General features: G+C 51.2%; 1 protein-coding gene across 1 annotated transcript in view; it reads right to left on the reverse strand.

Moving 5' to 3' along the window:
- Positions 1-664: 664 nt before the first annotated feature.
- TMEM87B (transmembrane protein 87B) overlaps positions 665-14985 on the reverse strand; it is a 376065-nt gene continuing 361744 nt past the window's right edge. The window contains exon 21 of the mRNA XM_078649037.1: positions 665-1401. Within this exon, the coding sequence (XP_078505163.1) occupies positions 1360-1401 (42 nt within the window). The 3' untranslated portion in view covers positions 665-1359. The remainder of the gene's footprint in view (positions 1402-14985) is intronic.

Consider the following 14985-nt stretch of genomic DNA (forward strand, 5'->3'; position numbering starts at 1 on the left):
GGTCGCTATTCTCATACACAGAAGCGGAAGTAAACTGAAAGTATCTGACTTTACATGCTGCACCACACTAAATATATTTTAAACCATTTTCTCAGGGATACATGGAGGAGTTTTCTCCCCGAGAAGTACAGAGTTAATACGAAGACTTTGGAAGAAGCTCTGATGCCCCAATACACAGACATGGCACCCATTCCAATTTAGAGGCTCAGAGAAGGTTACGAGTCTGAATGAAGTGTTTTTTTGGGATGGATCATCGGCACTGCCATGTGGTTACATATGGCTGATACATACTGCAAACAGTGACATCTCACAATCTTGGGGCTGCTAAAGACCATCCTCCTTTTGGTCACATACCTAGGATTGGGTCATCCCAGGGGTTAGCGAAGAGGGAGGATCAGCTGGATGCCCCACAGCAGGGAGGTTGGAAGACAACCTATGACTAAGTAAGAACCCTAACAATAAAGTCCCTCTACGTCCAGCAGCAGCCTTACCTGCCCAAAAACAAAATGATAGGAAAGAAACAGGGTTGAAAGAACAGATGCCACTGTTAGAACAAAGCGCAGCTGATAGCTTATCTCTCTCTTCACCGAACTGACAGAAAGCTTTAAGTGGAAAGAAGGATGTTACTGCCCACTTCCACAAGCCTTAAAACCAGAGACAAAAATCTAATCTAGCAAAAATGGGCATATTTATTAAAAACTATGACCAATTCGGCAAAAGTAGGGAGTAGTATTCTTTGGTAATATGTTATATTGGCTCACTATTCGCATATTTTCATTTGCCTTCCAAACCACAATACTTTCCAGTATTTAATACATTGGATAAAAGCGTTGTGGATTTCACAATACTTGCACATTACCAATTAAAACTCGTCAATTATAAAGTAGGATTTGAGTCATTTTTGTTAAAAACAAGGTCAGCTCCATGTTCACATTTATATTAGGGTAAAACAATTTCAAACACAAAAGTATCATTAAAGTCCCTTACATTATTGCAACAAAAAAAATCCTTCAATAGTGCATTTCTAAGCAAAGTCCTCTTCAAAACTGCACAATAGCACAAAGAAGACACAGAGTCTGTGCAAAACCCACCACATACATTATTTAGAAAATGTAGTCATTGTATTGTCCATGACAAAGACAAAACCAAGAATGTAGTTTAACAAATAAATAACACTTTCAACAAGGCTTGTGAATATCCTTCTTGGATAACGAAATGGAAACATAATGTTTTGGACCAAATGTAAAAATGTTCAGGTCCTTGAAGAGTATCTTCGATGCAATCTCCAGCGCAGTGCCAGAATCCGGAAGATCCACATGCAGCTTAGAAGTGCTCTTTTTGGACTCGTTGGTAGTAACGTCACTGCTGTTTAGACATTTCATACTTAGTCATCATTATCTCCTGAAGGAGGAGAGAGAAAGAAAGATATTGTTCATCATTTGAATACAGACATTCTTCTACAATAAAACCAACATCAAATCATTTGGTCTCCAGTAAATACGTTTACTTACCAGTTTGAGACCAGAAAAATGGTTTGAGCCTTTAGAGTTAAAGAACAAGTTACTTACCTTCGGTAACGATATATCTGTAAGAAACATTAGTTAGTGATAGATTCCTTACCTTAGAATTACCCCCCAGCGTCAGACTGGATCCGGAAAGTTTTTCGTCAGCAGTATCCCTGTGCGTCGGTAGGCGTTGTGCGGCTCCGCGTACCTCGCTGGCGTCGTAGTTGCCGAGATGACATCGCTGGAGCTTCTTAGACGTGCCCACGCGCGCGGACGTCAGTTCTGTACACGACTTTCCGTGCCAGGTACGCAGAGCCATGCAAGATACTGACCACTGGTGCATTGAAACTAGGGCCCTGAAAGGGATGACCTTAACCCTAGAAATCAGTTCGTAGAACGGGGAGGATGGGTGGGGTGGTAAGGAATCTATCACTAACTAATGTTTCTTACAGATATATTGTTACTGAAGGTAAGTAATTTGTTCATCTGAAAAGAAACATGTTAGTGATAGATTCCTTACCTTAGAATAGATACCCCAGCAATACCAACCCCGGTGGTGGGTCTGCGGACAAAGATCACACCAGAAAGTCACGGAGAACAGAACGGCCAAAAAAGCAGTCTCTCCAAACTTGACTGTCAAGGCAATAGTGCTTAGTAAAAGTATGCAGCGAGGCCCACGTGGCTGCCTGACAGATGTCTTGCAGGGGGACACCACGTCCCAATGCAGTAGTAGCTGCTGCCACCCTGACTGAATGGGCACGATACCCCGTCGGAGGTTCCTTTTTAGCTAGAGAATAACAGGCCTTGATACACAAGACGACCCAGCGGGAGACAGTCCTCTTGTGTACCGCCCGGCCTTTCTTGGTGCCCACGTAACCAACAAAGAGCTGGTTACCCACCCGGAACTGTTGTGTGCGATTCAGGTAAAATGAGAGCGCACGTTTTGGGTCCAGACGGTGGAGCCTCTCTGGAAGGGTGCGGTGGCGGAAAGAAAGTGGGCGAGGTGATAGTTTGCCCTATATGGAAGGCAGTGACAACCTTTGGCAGGAAGGAAGAACGAGTGCGAAGCACAACCTTGTCCGGATAGACCGACAGAAAAGGAAGCTTACAGGTAAGAGCCTGGAGCTCACTCACGCGCCTAGCGGAGGTGATGGCAACCAGGAAAGCAGTCTTTAAAGTCAATAAACGAAGAGGACAGTTGTGAAGCGGCTCAAAGGGAGCGCACATCAAATAGGTAAGAACCAGATTCAAGTCCCACTGCGGCATCACAAATGGAATTGGAGGGAAAAGGTGTAATGCCTTTGAGAAATCTATTCACAACAGGGGACTTGAGAGGGCTGATCAGGAAGACTGAGAAAGGCAGAAATTGCACAAAGATAGGCCCAGAGCAGAGCCCTACTGAGTAGGGGTAACAGAGAAACCCCTACTACAGAACCGGAGTTACAGGTAAGAAACTAGTAGGGGATCTCTGTGTTAGTCATAATCTAGTGAATAGAATGGCAAGCCCATCCAAAAACAATCCGGCGGTGGAGAAATAAAGAAAACACCACTATTGTGCGAACAGATTCCGCAGCGAAGCCTGCCCAACCTGAGCATCTGCTCTGGCATCAGAGTCCAGACAGTAGTGCTTAGCAAAGGTGTGGACCGACTTCCAAGTGGCCGCCCTGCAGATCTCTGCAATGGGAACATTTCGAAGCAAAGCTGTTGTAGCTGCTTTGCCCCTGGTAGAATGAGCCTTAGGCTTACCCCCTAAGGTCTTATTCGCTTTCTGATAACAGAGCTGGATACATGACACAATCCACCTAGAGATGGACTGTTTCGAAGTAGCCAGACCAGTCCTAACCGACCCATAGTTGACAGACAGCTGGTCAGATCTACGAATATCCTTGGTCTTATCCAGATAGAATTTCAACACCCTTCTGACATCCAGGGAATGTAGAGACCGTTCCGCTAGAGTGGAAGGATTCTGGAAAAATGTTGGTAAAGTTATAGTCTGATTAACATGAAAATCAGAAATCACCTTGGGAAGGAACTTAGGGTGAGTACGCATAACGACCTTAGCAGCATGAAATACAGTACAAGGTTCCTGGCAACATAATGCCTGAATTTCACTCACCCTGCGGGCCGATGTAATGGCCACAAGGAACGCCGCCTTCCAAGACAGGTGCTGCAGTGAAGCCTTATGAATAGGCTCGGAGGGCTCCTTCATCAGCCTGGACCGCACCACATTCAATTCCCATGAAGGCGAAGGAAGCCGAACTGGAGGGAACACCTTCTTCAACCCTTCCAAAAACCCTTAATCACAGGAATCTGAAAGAAGGATGTCTGTGAAGGGCATTTTCTGTAAGCAGTCAATGCAACTAGATGAACCTCAATGGAATGAAAATTAAGGCCAGACTGAGCTAGATGCAGAAGGTATGGAAGGATAACATCCTCCTTGCAGGTCGTCGGATCATAGTTCTTAGATATGCACCAGATGCAGAATCTCTTCCATTTGTAAGCATACGAGGTCCTAGTAGAAGGCCTCTTAGCCTCCTTCAATATGTCCATGCAATCCTCAGGAAGATTCAAGTGGCCATATTGCACTATCTCAGGAGCCATGCCGCCAAACTCAACGATGAGAGGTTGAGGTGCACCATATGCCTCCCGAACTTCGTGAGAAGGTCCGGCCGACACGGCAGCCACCGATGAGGTAGGATCGACCGGTGAAGCAGGTCCGTGAACCACCACTGTCTGGGCCATTCCGGCGCAATGAGGATCATCCGCGCCCGGGAGCGGTCCAGCTTGATGAGCACCGCTGGAATCAGGGGAATGGGTGGAAAAGCGTACAGAAAGCTGTTCGACCAGCTGATCCATAACGCGTTCCCCAGAGTCCCCGGCTGGTAATACCTCGAGGTGAAGTCGTGACATTTGCTGTTTTCGGCGGTGGCGAATAGATCCACTTCTGGAGTGCCCCACATGGCGAAGAGGTCCTCGAGCACCTCGCCGTTTATGACCCACTCGTGGTTTTCGTGAAGCAACCTGCTGAGGGCGTCCGCCTGAACATTCTGCACACCTGGCAAATGAGTTGCCGTTATCGTCAGTCCTCTGGCTAACAGCCAGTGCCAGATAGCCTGCGCTTCCTGTGACAGTGTGCGCGATCTCGAGTCCCCCTGCTTGTTGAGGTAATTCATCGTGGTCGTATTGTACGTCTGTACAAGCAAGGAGTTGGTCTGGAAGGACGGATAAAAGGCCTTCAGTGCCAAGTGAACAGCTCTGAGTTCCAGGAAATTGATGTGATATGTGGACTCTGCCGGAGACCACGTTCCCTGGATCTGTAGATGGTCTGAATACGCTCCCCAACCCAGGAGAGACGCATCCGTCACAATAGTGTGAGTCCGGATGTCCTTGTGGAAAGGAACCCCTCTGAGGAGATTCTCTGCTGAGCACCACCATCTCAGGGATTGTTGGGCGTGAAGAGACAACTGAATCCGGTCGTCCCAACACCCTTTCCTCTGGTCCCACTGGTCCTCCAAACATTCCTGTAGCGGCTCATGTGTAGGCGCGCGTGCGGAGTGAGGAAGATACAAGAGGCCATCGATCCCAGTGAGAAGACACCATCCTCACTGTTGTAGATGGAGCAGCTATGAGAGCCTGAGCCTTCTGAAGGATGGATAAGCGTCTCTCCTCCGAAGGAGACACGCTTGCCGACAGCGTATTGATGGAGGCTCCCAAGTACTGCAGGCACTGCACAGGAATCGGGACAGACTTGGACCGATTTATGTGCAACCCCAGACTGTTCAACAGGACGGCCGTCCTGTTGAAGTGCAACTGTGCTTCCTGGAAGGTGGAGGCTTTGATCAACCAGTCGTCCAGGTACGGGTAGACAAACACCTTGTTCTTTCTCAGGTGCGCTGCTACCACAGCCATGTATTTCGAAAAAGTCCTGGGTGCAGACTTCAGTCCAAACGGTAGTATGGTGTACTGATAGTGATTGGCGCAGACGAGGAAGCGCAGGAACTTCCGATGTTTCCGTGCAATGGGCACAGGGAAGTACGCATCTTGCAGATCTATCGCACACAGCTAGTCTCCTCTCTGCAGCGGAGGATAAATCTGGTGCTAAGACAGCATTCGAAACTTTTCCCTGCGAATCCACTTGTTTGCTTGTCGCAAATCCAGAATGGGTCGGAACTCGTTCTTGTCCTTCTTCTGGACTAGGAATAAGTGTGAGTAAAAACCCTTTCCCCTTTGAGACAGAGGGACGTCTTCTATCGCCCTTTTTCTTAACAGGGTATCGGCCTCCGCCTGGAGCATGCGCAGCCGGACATGCGAGCCGACCGGTGGAATCGCTGTAGGCGGACTGGTGAACCGAAGACTGTATCCATTGCAAACAATATTCAGCACCCACTTGTCTTGAGTAATGTTCCTCCACTCTCCCAGGTAATGTTGGATGCTTCCCCCCACCGGAGCGGGTAACGGATGTGGGGGAAGCAGCACTTCAGGGCCTAGATCCAGCCGGGCCTTTGGTCGCGGATGAAGCCTGCTGACCACCACGGCCCCTCTGGCGCTTTTGGAACGGGCGCCCATGGAACTGCTGCTGCTGTTGCTGCTGCTGCTGCTGCCCAGCCTGTCGACCTTGCCCTCTACCTTGCGCCCCGTACCGTCTCTGGAACGAGCGGAAGGTCTTCTTCTGTTCCTTCGGCTTTTCCAATCCAACAGCCGTCAAGATCTCCGCCTCCGCCTTCATGCGGGCCATCTCCCCGTCCGCATGTTTTCCAAAGAGGGTCTCACCCGAGAAGGGTAGATTGGCAACCCTCTGCTGCGCCTCAGGCTTCAAGGATGTCAGACACAGCCAGGCGTGGCGCCTCAGGTTGACTCCATGGCAGTATCCGTGCGCTGCCAGGAGGGAGGAATCCGCAGCCGAACTGATCACCTGGTTGGAGGCCATCAGTCCTTAATTAAGTATTTCTTGGAAATCCTCCCGGTTATCCCGGGGAAGGAGTTCCACGAACCGTGTTAGGGACTCCCAGAGGGACCGATCATAACGTCCCAACAAGGCAGAGGCACTCGCGGCCTTCATAGACGTGGAGGCCGCCCCGCAGACCTTCATGCCTGCCAAATCCATCCAGTGGCTCTCCTTGTCAGGAGGCACTGTCGATGATGGGGTGGTGGCGTGTTGCTTCCTCGCCGCTGTCACAATCACTGAGTCCGGCGCAGGGTCCAAGCGAAGAAAAGCAGGATCCGAGTCAGGGGCCCGATACTTCTTTTGCAGCCTGAAAGGCACTGATTTCAGAACCGCAGGGGTGAGGAAGAGCTCCATGGCGGGTTCCACCAGCCCTGGCACCAACGGCAACAAGGGGCGAGACAACTGTTTCTTGTGCAGGGTCTCAAAGATGACGGAAGTCAAGGGCGTGGGCACCGTGAGTGTGATGCCCAGCTTAGCCGCTCCTCGCAGCAACACCTCCTGGAAGGAGACAATGTCGTCGATCAGGGACACACTCGTCCGAGCGGAGCCCGACAGGGTTGGCGAGTAGTGCCTGGCACTGGACGAATCTGTGTGGCGGGATCTAGAACTGTCCCTCCAACGGCACCGTCTGGACCTTGTAGACGAGCGACGGCGACTCCTGGACCTATCTCTCCATCTTGAGCGAGACCTCTACCTCCACGGCCTCGGACATTCCGCGGGCTGGAAAGGAGGGCGCTGTGGAGGCCGAGCCGGGAGCCTAGGTTGCGGAGGCCCCGTAGGCGGCGGCAAATGAGGTAGCGAGGCAGACCTTGGCGGAGCCGGTGGAGGAGGACGGTGAGGAGGAACCGGAGGTGGTGGAAGAGTAGGAGGTTGAGGTGGTGGAAGAGTAGGAGGTTGAGGCAGTGGAGGAGGAGTCGGGGTACGCGGAGGAGGATCCACGGGCAAAGGAGGAGGTGCAGTCAACCTCGGTTGGGAGGGTGAGTAAACTTGAGTACTCCGAGCCCGGAGACTGTCCCACTCTCCTTTTCTTCTTCTGATCAGAGGGGGACGATCTTGAGGCTCGTAGACTAGCGACTGCGCCACCGCGACCGTGTGCTCGCTGAAGCCGAGGACTCCGTCCTGGTCCTAGAACGTCTAGGCTTCCTCCTCGACGCTAAGCGTCCTTTCGACGTCGATGAGCGTCTCGTTGACGTCGACGAACGTCGCCTCGACATCGACGAGCGTCTGCTCGGCGTCGATGGCTGTCGCTTTGACGTTCGGTGCCTTGACGTAGATCTTATCCTCGATGACGGAGATCTCCTCGGCGTCGACAACCTCCGTCTCGACGCTGATCTTCGTCTCGATGTCGCTGACTTATGTGTCGACGTCGACCGGCGGTGTCGCCTTGACGGCAAGCACCGGCGTCTTGACCTCTCTCGACGTCGATGATGGCTCGACGACGAATCAGTCCTCGACATCTACCTCGGAGGTCTCGACGTCAGCTCCCTCGACGGCACTTCGACCCAGAACCCTGGGGAGACGGGGAACAGACTGTGGTCATTCCTTTCGACGCCGACGTCTAGGCCATCGACGTCGACGGAGACCGGTGGTGTTTTGTGGCCTTTTCCTTACTGGGGAGCCCCCCAGAGGCCGACGCACAGGCAGAGGAAGGAGCCCCTTCATGCCCAGACCCACCTTGTCCTTGCTGCCTTCTCTGCTCCAAACCTTGGAGCCTGGTCTTCTCCCTGTCCTTCAGGGTCCTTTTAGGGAACTGTAGACAGATATCACACTCCTCAGGAACATGACAAGAAGGCAGGCACAGGATACACACCCTGTGAGGATCCGATTTTGCCTTTTATCTAGAGCACTCAGGGCATTTATCAAATAAGGCAGGCATATTTGATAAAAGAGAAGTCAAAACACCAGAGAAACTCCAGCAAAGATGAAAAGAGGGAAAAACATGTCGAGTGAACACACACTAACACTTTAAAAGTGCACAATTTTTAGAAAAAAACCCCAAAATGGAGAGCTCAATGCTCCAGGGTCCTGCTAGCAGGAGCCGGAAAAAAACTGAGAGTAAAAGAAAGGGGCTGAGCATGCTGGAATACCTAGGGTTTCCAGAGAGTTCCTTAAAGGCACGGTATCCCTTTTCCAGACACATAATGGCAGCCTATGGAGGCTTGTCTGTCCCTACCTTCCTCTCTATCATTCCAAGGATTTGGTGAGGGGAGGAAAGTTTCTCTATGTGTGAAACTTGACAGATTGTGTTAAATGTGTTATTGGTGTTATATCCTTGGCATTTCTAGTTGAAGTACTGGACAGTGTAGCCTTGTAGGTATAGGCTGCATTATTGTCTTTAATTTTCTCTTAAGTGTCTATGCAGGACTGCAATGAAGACATCTTAAGAGATTATTTTTGATTGCTCCGGGGTCCACGCACATGGGCGGGACTATTCACTAGATTATGACTATACACAGAGATCCCCTACTACAGAATCAGGTGCGACTTCGGCACGTTGATGGAGAACCCCAGCAAATGCAGGAGGTCCGCCGTAGTCTGGAGGTGGGAGACAACTGCCTGGGGGGAGCCAACCTTCAACAGCCAGTCGTCGAGATAGGGGAAGACTGAAACCCCTGATCTGAGCAGATGAGCTGCGCCCACCGCCATCACCTTCGTGAACACCCGAGGGGTGCTGGTAAGGCCAAAGGGAGCACGGTAAACTGTAAATGCTCGTGGCCTACCGTGAACCGCAGGTAAAGCCAGTGGGTCAGCAGGACAGGGAAAGGAAAAGAAGTGTCCTGCAAGTCCAACGCTACCAACCAGTTTTGCAGGTCTAGGGCAGACGAGACCTGAGCAAGTGTGAGCAACTTAACTTCTCCTTCCGGAGAAAGCGATTGACGTTCCGAAGGTCTATGATAGGACGCAAGCCCTTGTCCTTCTTTGGTACCAGAAAGTAGTGGGAGTAACAACCACAACCTACTTCTGGCGTCGGAAAGCGCTTGATGGCCCCCTTGGCCAAGAGGGGCGTAAGTATCTGCTGAAGAAGTGCCAAGTGATCCCCGACATATGGGGGACTGAGGTGGCATGGCTGAAGGGGTAGTCTCGAAGGGGAGGGAGTAGCCCCGTCGGACTATCTGCAGAACCCACCTGTTAGAAGTGATGGTGCTCCAGTGGGGGAGGTGATGGCGAATCCTACCACCCACTGGCGTTTGGTGGGACTGAAACACTGGACTAGGAAGGTTTGGAGGCAGTGGCGGCAGGGGAGGTGGTGGACTGACCCGCCCGCTGGCCCCTTGACCCACCTCAGCGGGTCCCACGTCCGAGGGTGCGCTGAGACTGTTACTGCGCAGGCCTGTGGCTCTTAAACGAACATGTTTGGGTGCCCCTTCCTTGGCCACGAAGGGAGCGAAAACGAGAAACTGAAGGAGTGTGCGTGGCCGAGAGATCGAAGGACTTTGCCGTAGCCTGTGAGTCCTCAAACCGCTCCAACGCACAGCCTGCTTTGTCGCCAAAAAGGCGAGTGCCATCAAAGGGCATGTCCATCAAAGTGTTCTGGACATCCCTGGAAAAGCCAGTTGTCCATAGCCAAGCGTGGCGGCGTAGCGCCACTGTCGTGGAAATCTCCCTGCCCAGCGAGTCGACGGTGTCAAGGCCACAACGAATTGAGAACTTGGCTGCATCTCTACCCTCAGCAATAGCTTGGGAGAGCACCGTCCGGGTCTCCTCCAGACACTGAGGCAGCACCTGCGTAAGTGTCCCACACAGAATGGGATTAATGGCCCAAGAGGCATGCGGTGTTCACAGACTGCAGCTTTAAACTGGCTGACTAAACTGTTTCTTTTCAAACTATTTCTGTTTCTTGGATTCCCTGTCTGGAGGTGCGGAAGAGAATGCGCTTGGGGACGCAGAGGCTTGGACAACCAAGCTCTCGGGGGTCGGGTGTTGGGAGAGGAAAATGGGGTCGCCCGAGGCCAGGCGATAGCGTTGGGCCACGTTCCTATACAGAGGAGCCCCTGTGTTGGGCCTGGACCAAGTACCCAAAAGAACGTCTGAAAGTGCGTCATTAAAGGGCAGCAGCGGCTCCGTAGAGGAAGACGCTAGCCAGAGCGCTTCTGTCAGGAGGTTAGTACTGACAGCCACCGTAGGGAGCTCGAGGTGTAGCGCCTCGGCTGCTCTATGCAACACCACAGAATATGTGCCACCCTCCTCCGTAGCCACAGTAGAAGGAGACAGTGAGCTAGGTTCTGGAGAAAATCCATGTCACCTGCATCCTCCAAATCTTCTTCCCAGTCGGGGTCTAACTCGCACTGGGCTGCGCGAGGGTCCTCAGACCCTCCCGAGTCCTCCCCTTCCCCCCCAACCTCCCGGACAGGCATAAAAGAGGGAGGCGGATGGAGAAAGGTATAGAAGTTCCCTATTGGCGTCGGTATCGATCGACACCGGTCCGGCACCATCTCCACGTCGGGGTGGAAGCCGGCGACGGCCATGGATCCAGCCGATGCCGGCGGCGGTGCTGAGACGTCGATGTAGGTCGTACGAGTTCACCCGACATCGGCTGGGATACATGCATGGATCCAAGGGGGCCGAGACCGGAGTCGTCAACGACGAAATGGTGGGAGCCGGTGACGACAGAGCGAGGACCCCAATTTGGACCCGCGGGGCCAAAAGGCGTTTTGGCGAGGCCCAATGGGCCACAAAGGCGGGCCATGGCTGACAGGAAGTCCTGTAGCTGGGCCGAAGTCATCGACAGACCCGGGAAGGGCGGGGAGACCGTCGGCAACTGCGCAGGGGGTGGCCCCACCTGCACCCTCAGCCATGTCACGCGACAGGCTAGAGGAAGGCGAAAAGCGGCATCGCTTCTTCGACTTCTTGTGCTTCGCCTTACTGGACTCCGAGTGCGAAGACTTCAACAAACGATGGAGGTGGTGGCGGCTCCACGACCTGTCCCTCGACCGCCCACGGGACCGGGACCTTGAACGGCGCTGAGCCGACTCCCGGGCCTCCAGCAACTTTCGGGACCGCTCCGGCAAAGTTTTCAGAGCCATGGCCAGGCATTTGGGGCATGACTCAGAGTCATGGTTGCGCCCCAGGCAGTAGAGAAACACACGATGCAGGTCCGTCACAGACATCGTGCGTGGACAAGCTGCGCACAACTTAAAACCGGGCATCCCTACACACCAGGAGTCAAAGACTCAAAACAAACAGACAAAAGTCCCAAAAATAACTCAGTCAAAAAGTGACTGGGGTACCGCTCTCTCTGGATCTGCGCTTGCTGGCGCGGAGAAAGGAAGAACTGATGTCAGCGCGTGTGGGCACGTCTAAGTAGCTCCAGCGACGTCATCTCAGCAACTACGACGCCAGCGACGTACGTGGAGCCGCACGACGACGCCTACCGATGCGCAGGGGTACGGCTGACGAAAAACTTTCTGGATCCAGTCTGACGTCTGGGGGTAACTCTAAGGTAAGGAATCTATCACTAACATGTTTCTTTTAGATACCTCGTACGAGGAAACAAATGCAAGCATATGTGATGCAATAAGTTTTGTGATTTACTATATGCCTAATAGAGGAGCCTTTAAAAACAAACTTAATTCATAGCCCATCTCCTTTTCCTTGGATCTTCCTTCTCCTAGCTCATGATTTCTACGAGAAGTTGGCCTGGCATATGATGTCCATTATTGTAGTGAGCACCTTGCACCAGTCCAAATGACCCTTATTGATGGTAGTTTTAAAGTCAACCTTATAGAAAGCTATCCTAGTGGTAGTTGTGGAGAGCTGCCTTCAGGTTAAGACTTAGAGGCGAGTTAAGCAAGTTGTTTTAGCAGTCTATAATCTCATGAATGATGAAATGAAAGGACACCACACAAGGTATATATCAAATATTGATGTATTTATTCTAAACACAACCCATCTGGACTCTTTATGAGGTCAAAGGTCAAAGTGCAATACAAGGAACTAAATTAGCATACGATAAGTTGCACACTATACGTTATGCCCTAGGGGCCTCACAAACTATATACTAAAATAGTGGTATAAGAACCACGTGAGGGATAAAAGTCAGGCCTAGGGCCTGTAGAACCGCTGGGGCAACCAGGAACCACCCAAGGTAGGGACACAGGAGATCCATGGGGGACGCGTGCAGTGTCTAAACACAGCCGCAAATCACCATTGACTTTCTATGGAGAACGAACAAGTTACAATTTTAAAGATTAAGGATACTTAGAGGTGAACTACGATGGAACCCTTTTAGACTAGGACACTTCGGGAGTCAAGACCCGCCGGAGCACCAGAGTACTCATGATACATCACCCAGGGAAGCCGGGTGCATAGGTGTCTTTTGGTGTCAGGTTTCGTCATCGATTCCTATGGAGAGCTGGGATGAAATGCTGCAGGCGACCAGATGGAAAAGTGTCCGGGTGGATCGGAGATGTGAAGAATCTTAAAGCAGAGGGGACAGAGTCTGGGTCACTAGCCAGAGACCAGGATGGCGACAGTAGGATGACAGCCGATGTCGGGTGCTTTCAAGTGAAGTAGGTGAAGCTTGATTCTTCAGCTACGAGGACCAGGAGGCGTCGACGACGACCAGGAGCTGGATTCAAGCTGTCCCACAAAGGATGTCGATTGCAGCAGCATCAGAATCCAGATTGGACCCAACAAGCCTTGGCAACAGCAACTCACGCAAGATGACAAGATTGGCTTCGGTGCAGACCAGCAAGGTCTGAGGGGCTCACCCTTTGGAGGGGAGTCAGAGTAAGTCTGGAGCAACCAGGAAAGCTCAAGAAACAAAGGATTGTCCTTCGTGGGGGCCCACTAGCCAACGGACTAGGAACCGCGAAGGAGCCTCGAGCTGCGGTGAAGAAAGGGGACTCACGGGTCACTCGTGGAGTGCTGGCCTCTGTACTTCGGTGCAAAACGTGCTCGGGGCAGGGGCTTCAAATACCCCAATGCACAACTTCAGGAAGTAGGTGCAGTCGCAAAAATGCAGGATGTCCAGGAGTTCCTGTCCCACGTCTCTCGTGTCAGCTACAGGTCTCAGCTCTGCTGGGAACTCGTGTCAGCTTCAGAGATGTCTGGAAGTAGGTGTCCTGTGTCGCAGATTCTTCGGGATCTGGCGGGAGCCTCGAAAATGCAGACCTGCAAAGATGCTGCTTTGGTGCCTGTTTGAACAGGGGGGTCACTCCTTGACCCCAAGGTAGATTCTTCAGTCTTTCAGTCGAAATGAAATGTTGAAGGTCCAGGATTTCTTCTTCAGAGTTTCGTCCAGGGTAATCTAAAGTCCTAGGGACTGGATTCCTATACTTATACTAAGTTTAGGGGTTGGGCTACCTCGAAGGTCCCACCTATGGGTGGACCAGGGGAGGGGGTGGCATCCAGTTTCGCGCGAGACCTGGGACTGAGTGCCCCAGCAACCGGTTTGAACTGGGAAATGCATGGAGCACCTTGTGTGCCTCAGGCAGTGTCTGAAAAGCATTCTCTGAATGCAACCCACCCTGCCTCAATACACTAAAGCCTGTCTGGGGAGATGCTGGCACCTCCCTGGACAGGAAACCTATTGTCCAGGCCTCCCCTGCCAGAGTTTCGTCCAGCACCAGGAGGTCAGACTCGTGTCTGTGGCAGCAGCATCCATTTTGTGATGGTGGGGCTCTGTTTAACTTTAACCGGGTATACCAGTGTGTACATGTCTTTTCCCTCTGGAAGGATTATAATGCACTTGAGAGTATATGGTATGGCTATATCACAGAACAGCTATAAGGAGATATTTCTGAAAGCTGCAGAGGGGGCTCAGCTCATGCTAAGGCACCCTCTCACACACAACCAAGCACTCTGCCTTCAGGATGTCAAGGCCTGCCATAGGAGTGACTTGTAGGTTAATATGTCTATATGTAAGGGTAGATATAGGTATACTACATCTAAGTAAGGGGTGCTTACACCACCTTACCCAGGCTGTAAGTGCAGACCTGTGGTGTTATTTTGGAAGGCTAACCAGGGGTGGCACAATACATACTTCAGCCCTGGTAAGCCTCCGTGGTCCCTATGCCCTGGGTACCTAAGGTACCATATACAGGGACTCATAAGGGTGACCCAGTAACCAATCTGGTATGTACCTAAAGTACATGGTATCAATTTAGAGAGAGAACAGCTAGGCTGTGGTCCTGATTAACAGGGCCACATCCAGGCTAAAGTCGAAAAACCAGTGAAACACATCAAAAAGTGGGGGTAACCATAGGAAGCAGACCCTACTCTCCTACAATTTCCTTCTCTTTGTTGTGGATATAGGCCACTGTTAACGTTAATTCAATGTGCAAGCTGAATTTAGTTCAAAACATTACTTTCACATTCAGTGACCCCAATATATTCTATTTACATATGATATGCCACATTTTGTACTATTGTTTCTTCTTCCTTATATATTCATATTTCCAAATGGAGAAAACAATGATTAGAAAAAAGAATTAAACAAACTCAAAAGGTAAATATTTTTAGTCTGATGACAATACACAATGAACAGAGGTTCATATGGGGGCAATCTAATTTTTCAAACATTAGTCTTTCAGC

This window comes from Lissotriton helveticus, chromosome 6 (assembly GCF_964261635.1).
Source record: "Lissotriton helveticus chromosome 6, aLisHel1.1, whole genome shotgun sequence".
In the NCBI taxonomy this organism is placed as follows: domain Eukaryota; kingdom Metazoa; phylum Chordata; class Amphibia; order Caudata; family Salamandridae; genus Lissotriton; species Lissotriton helveticus.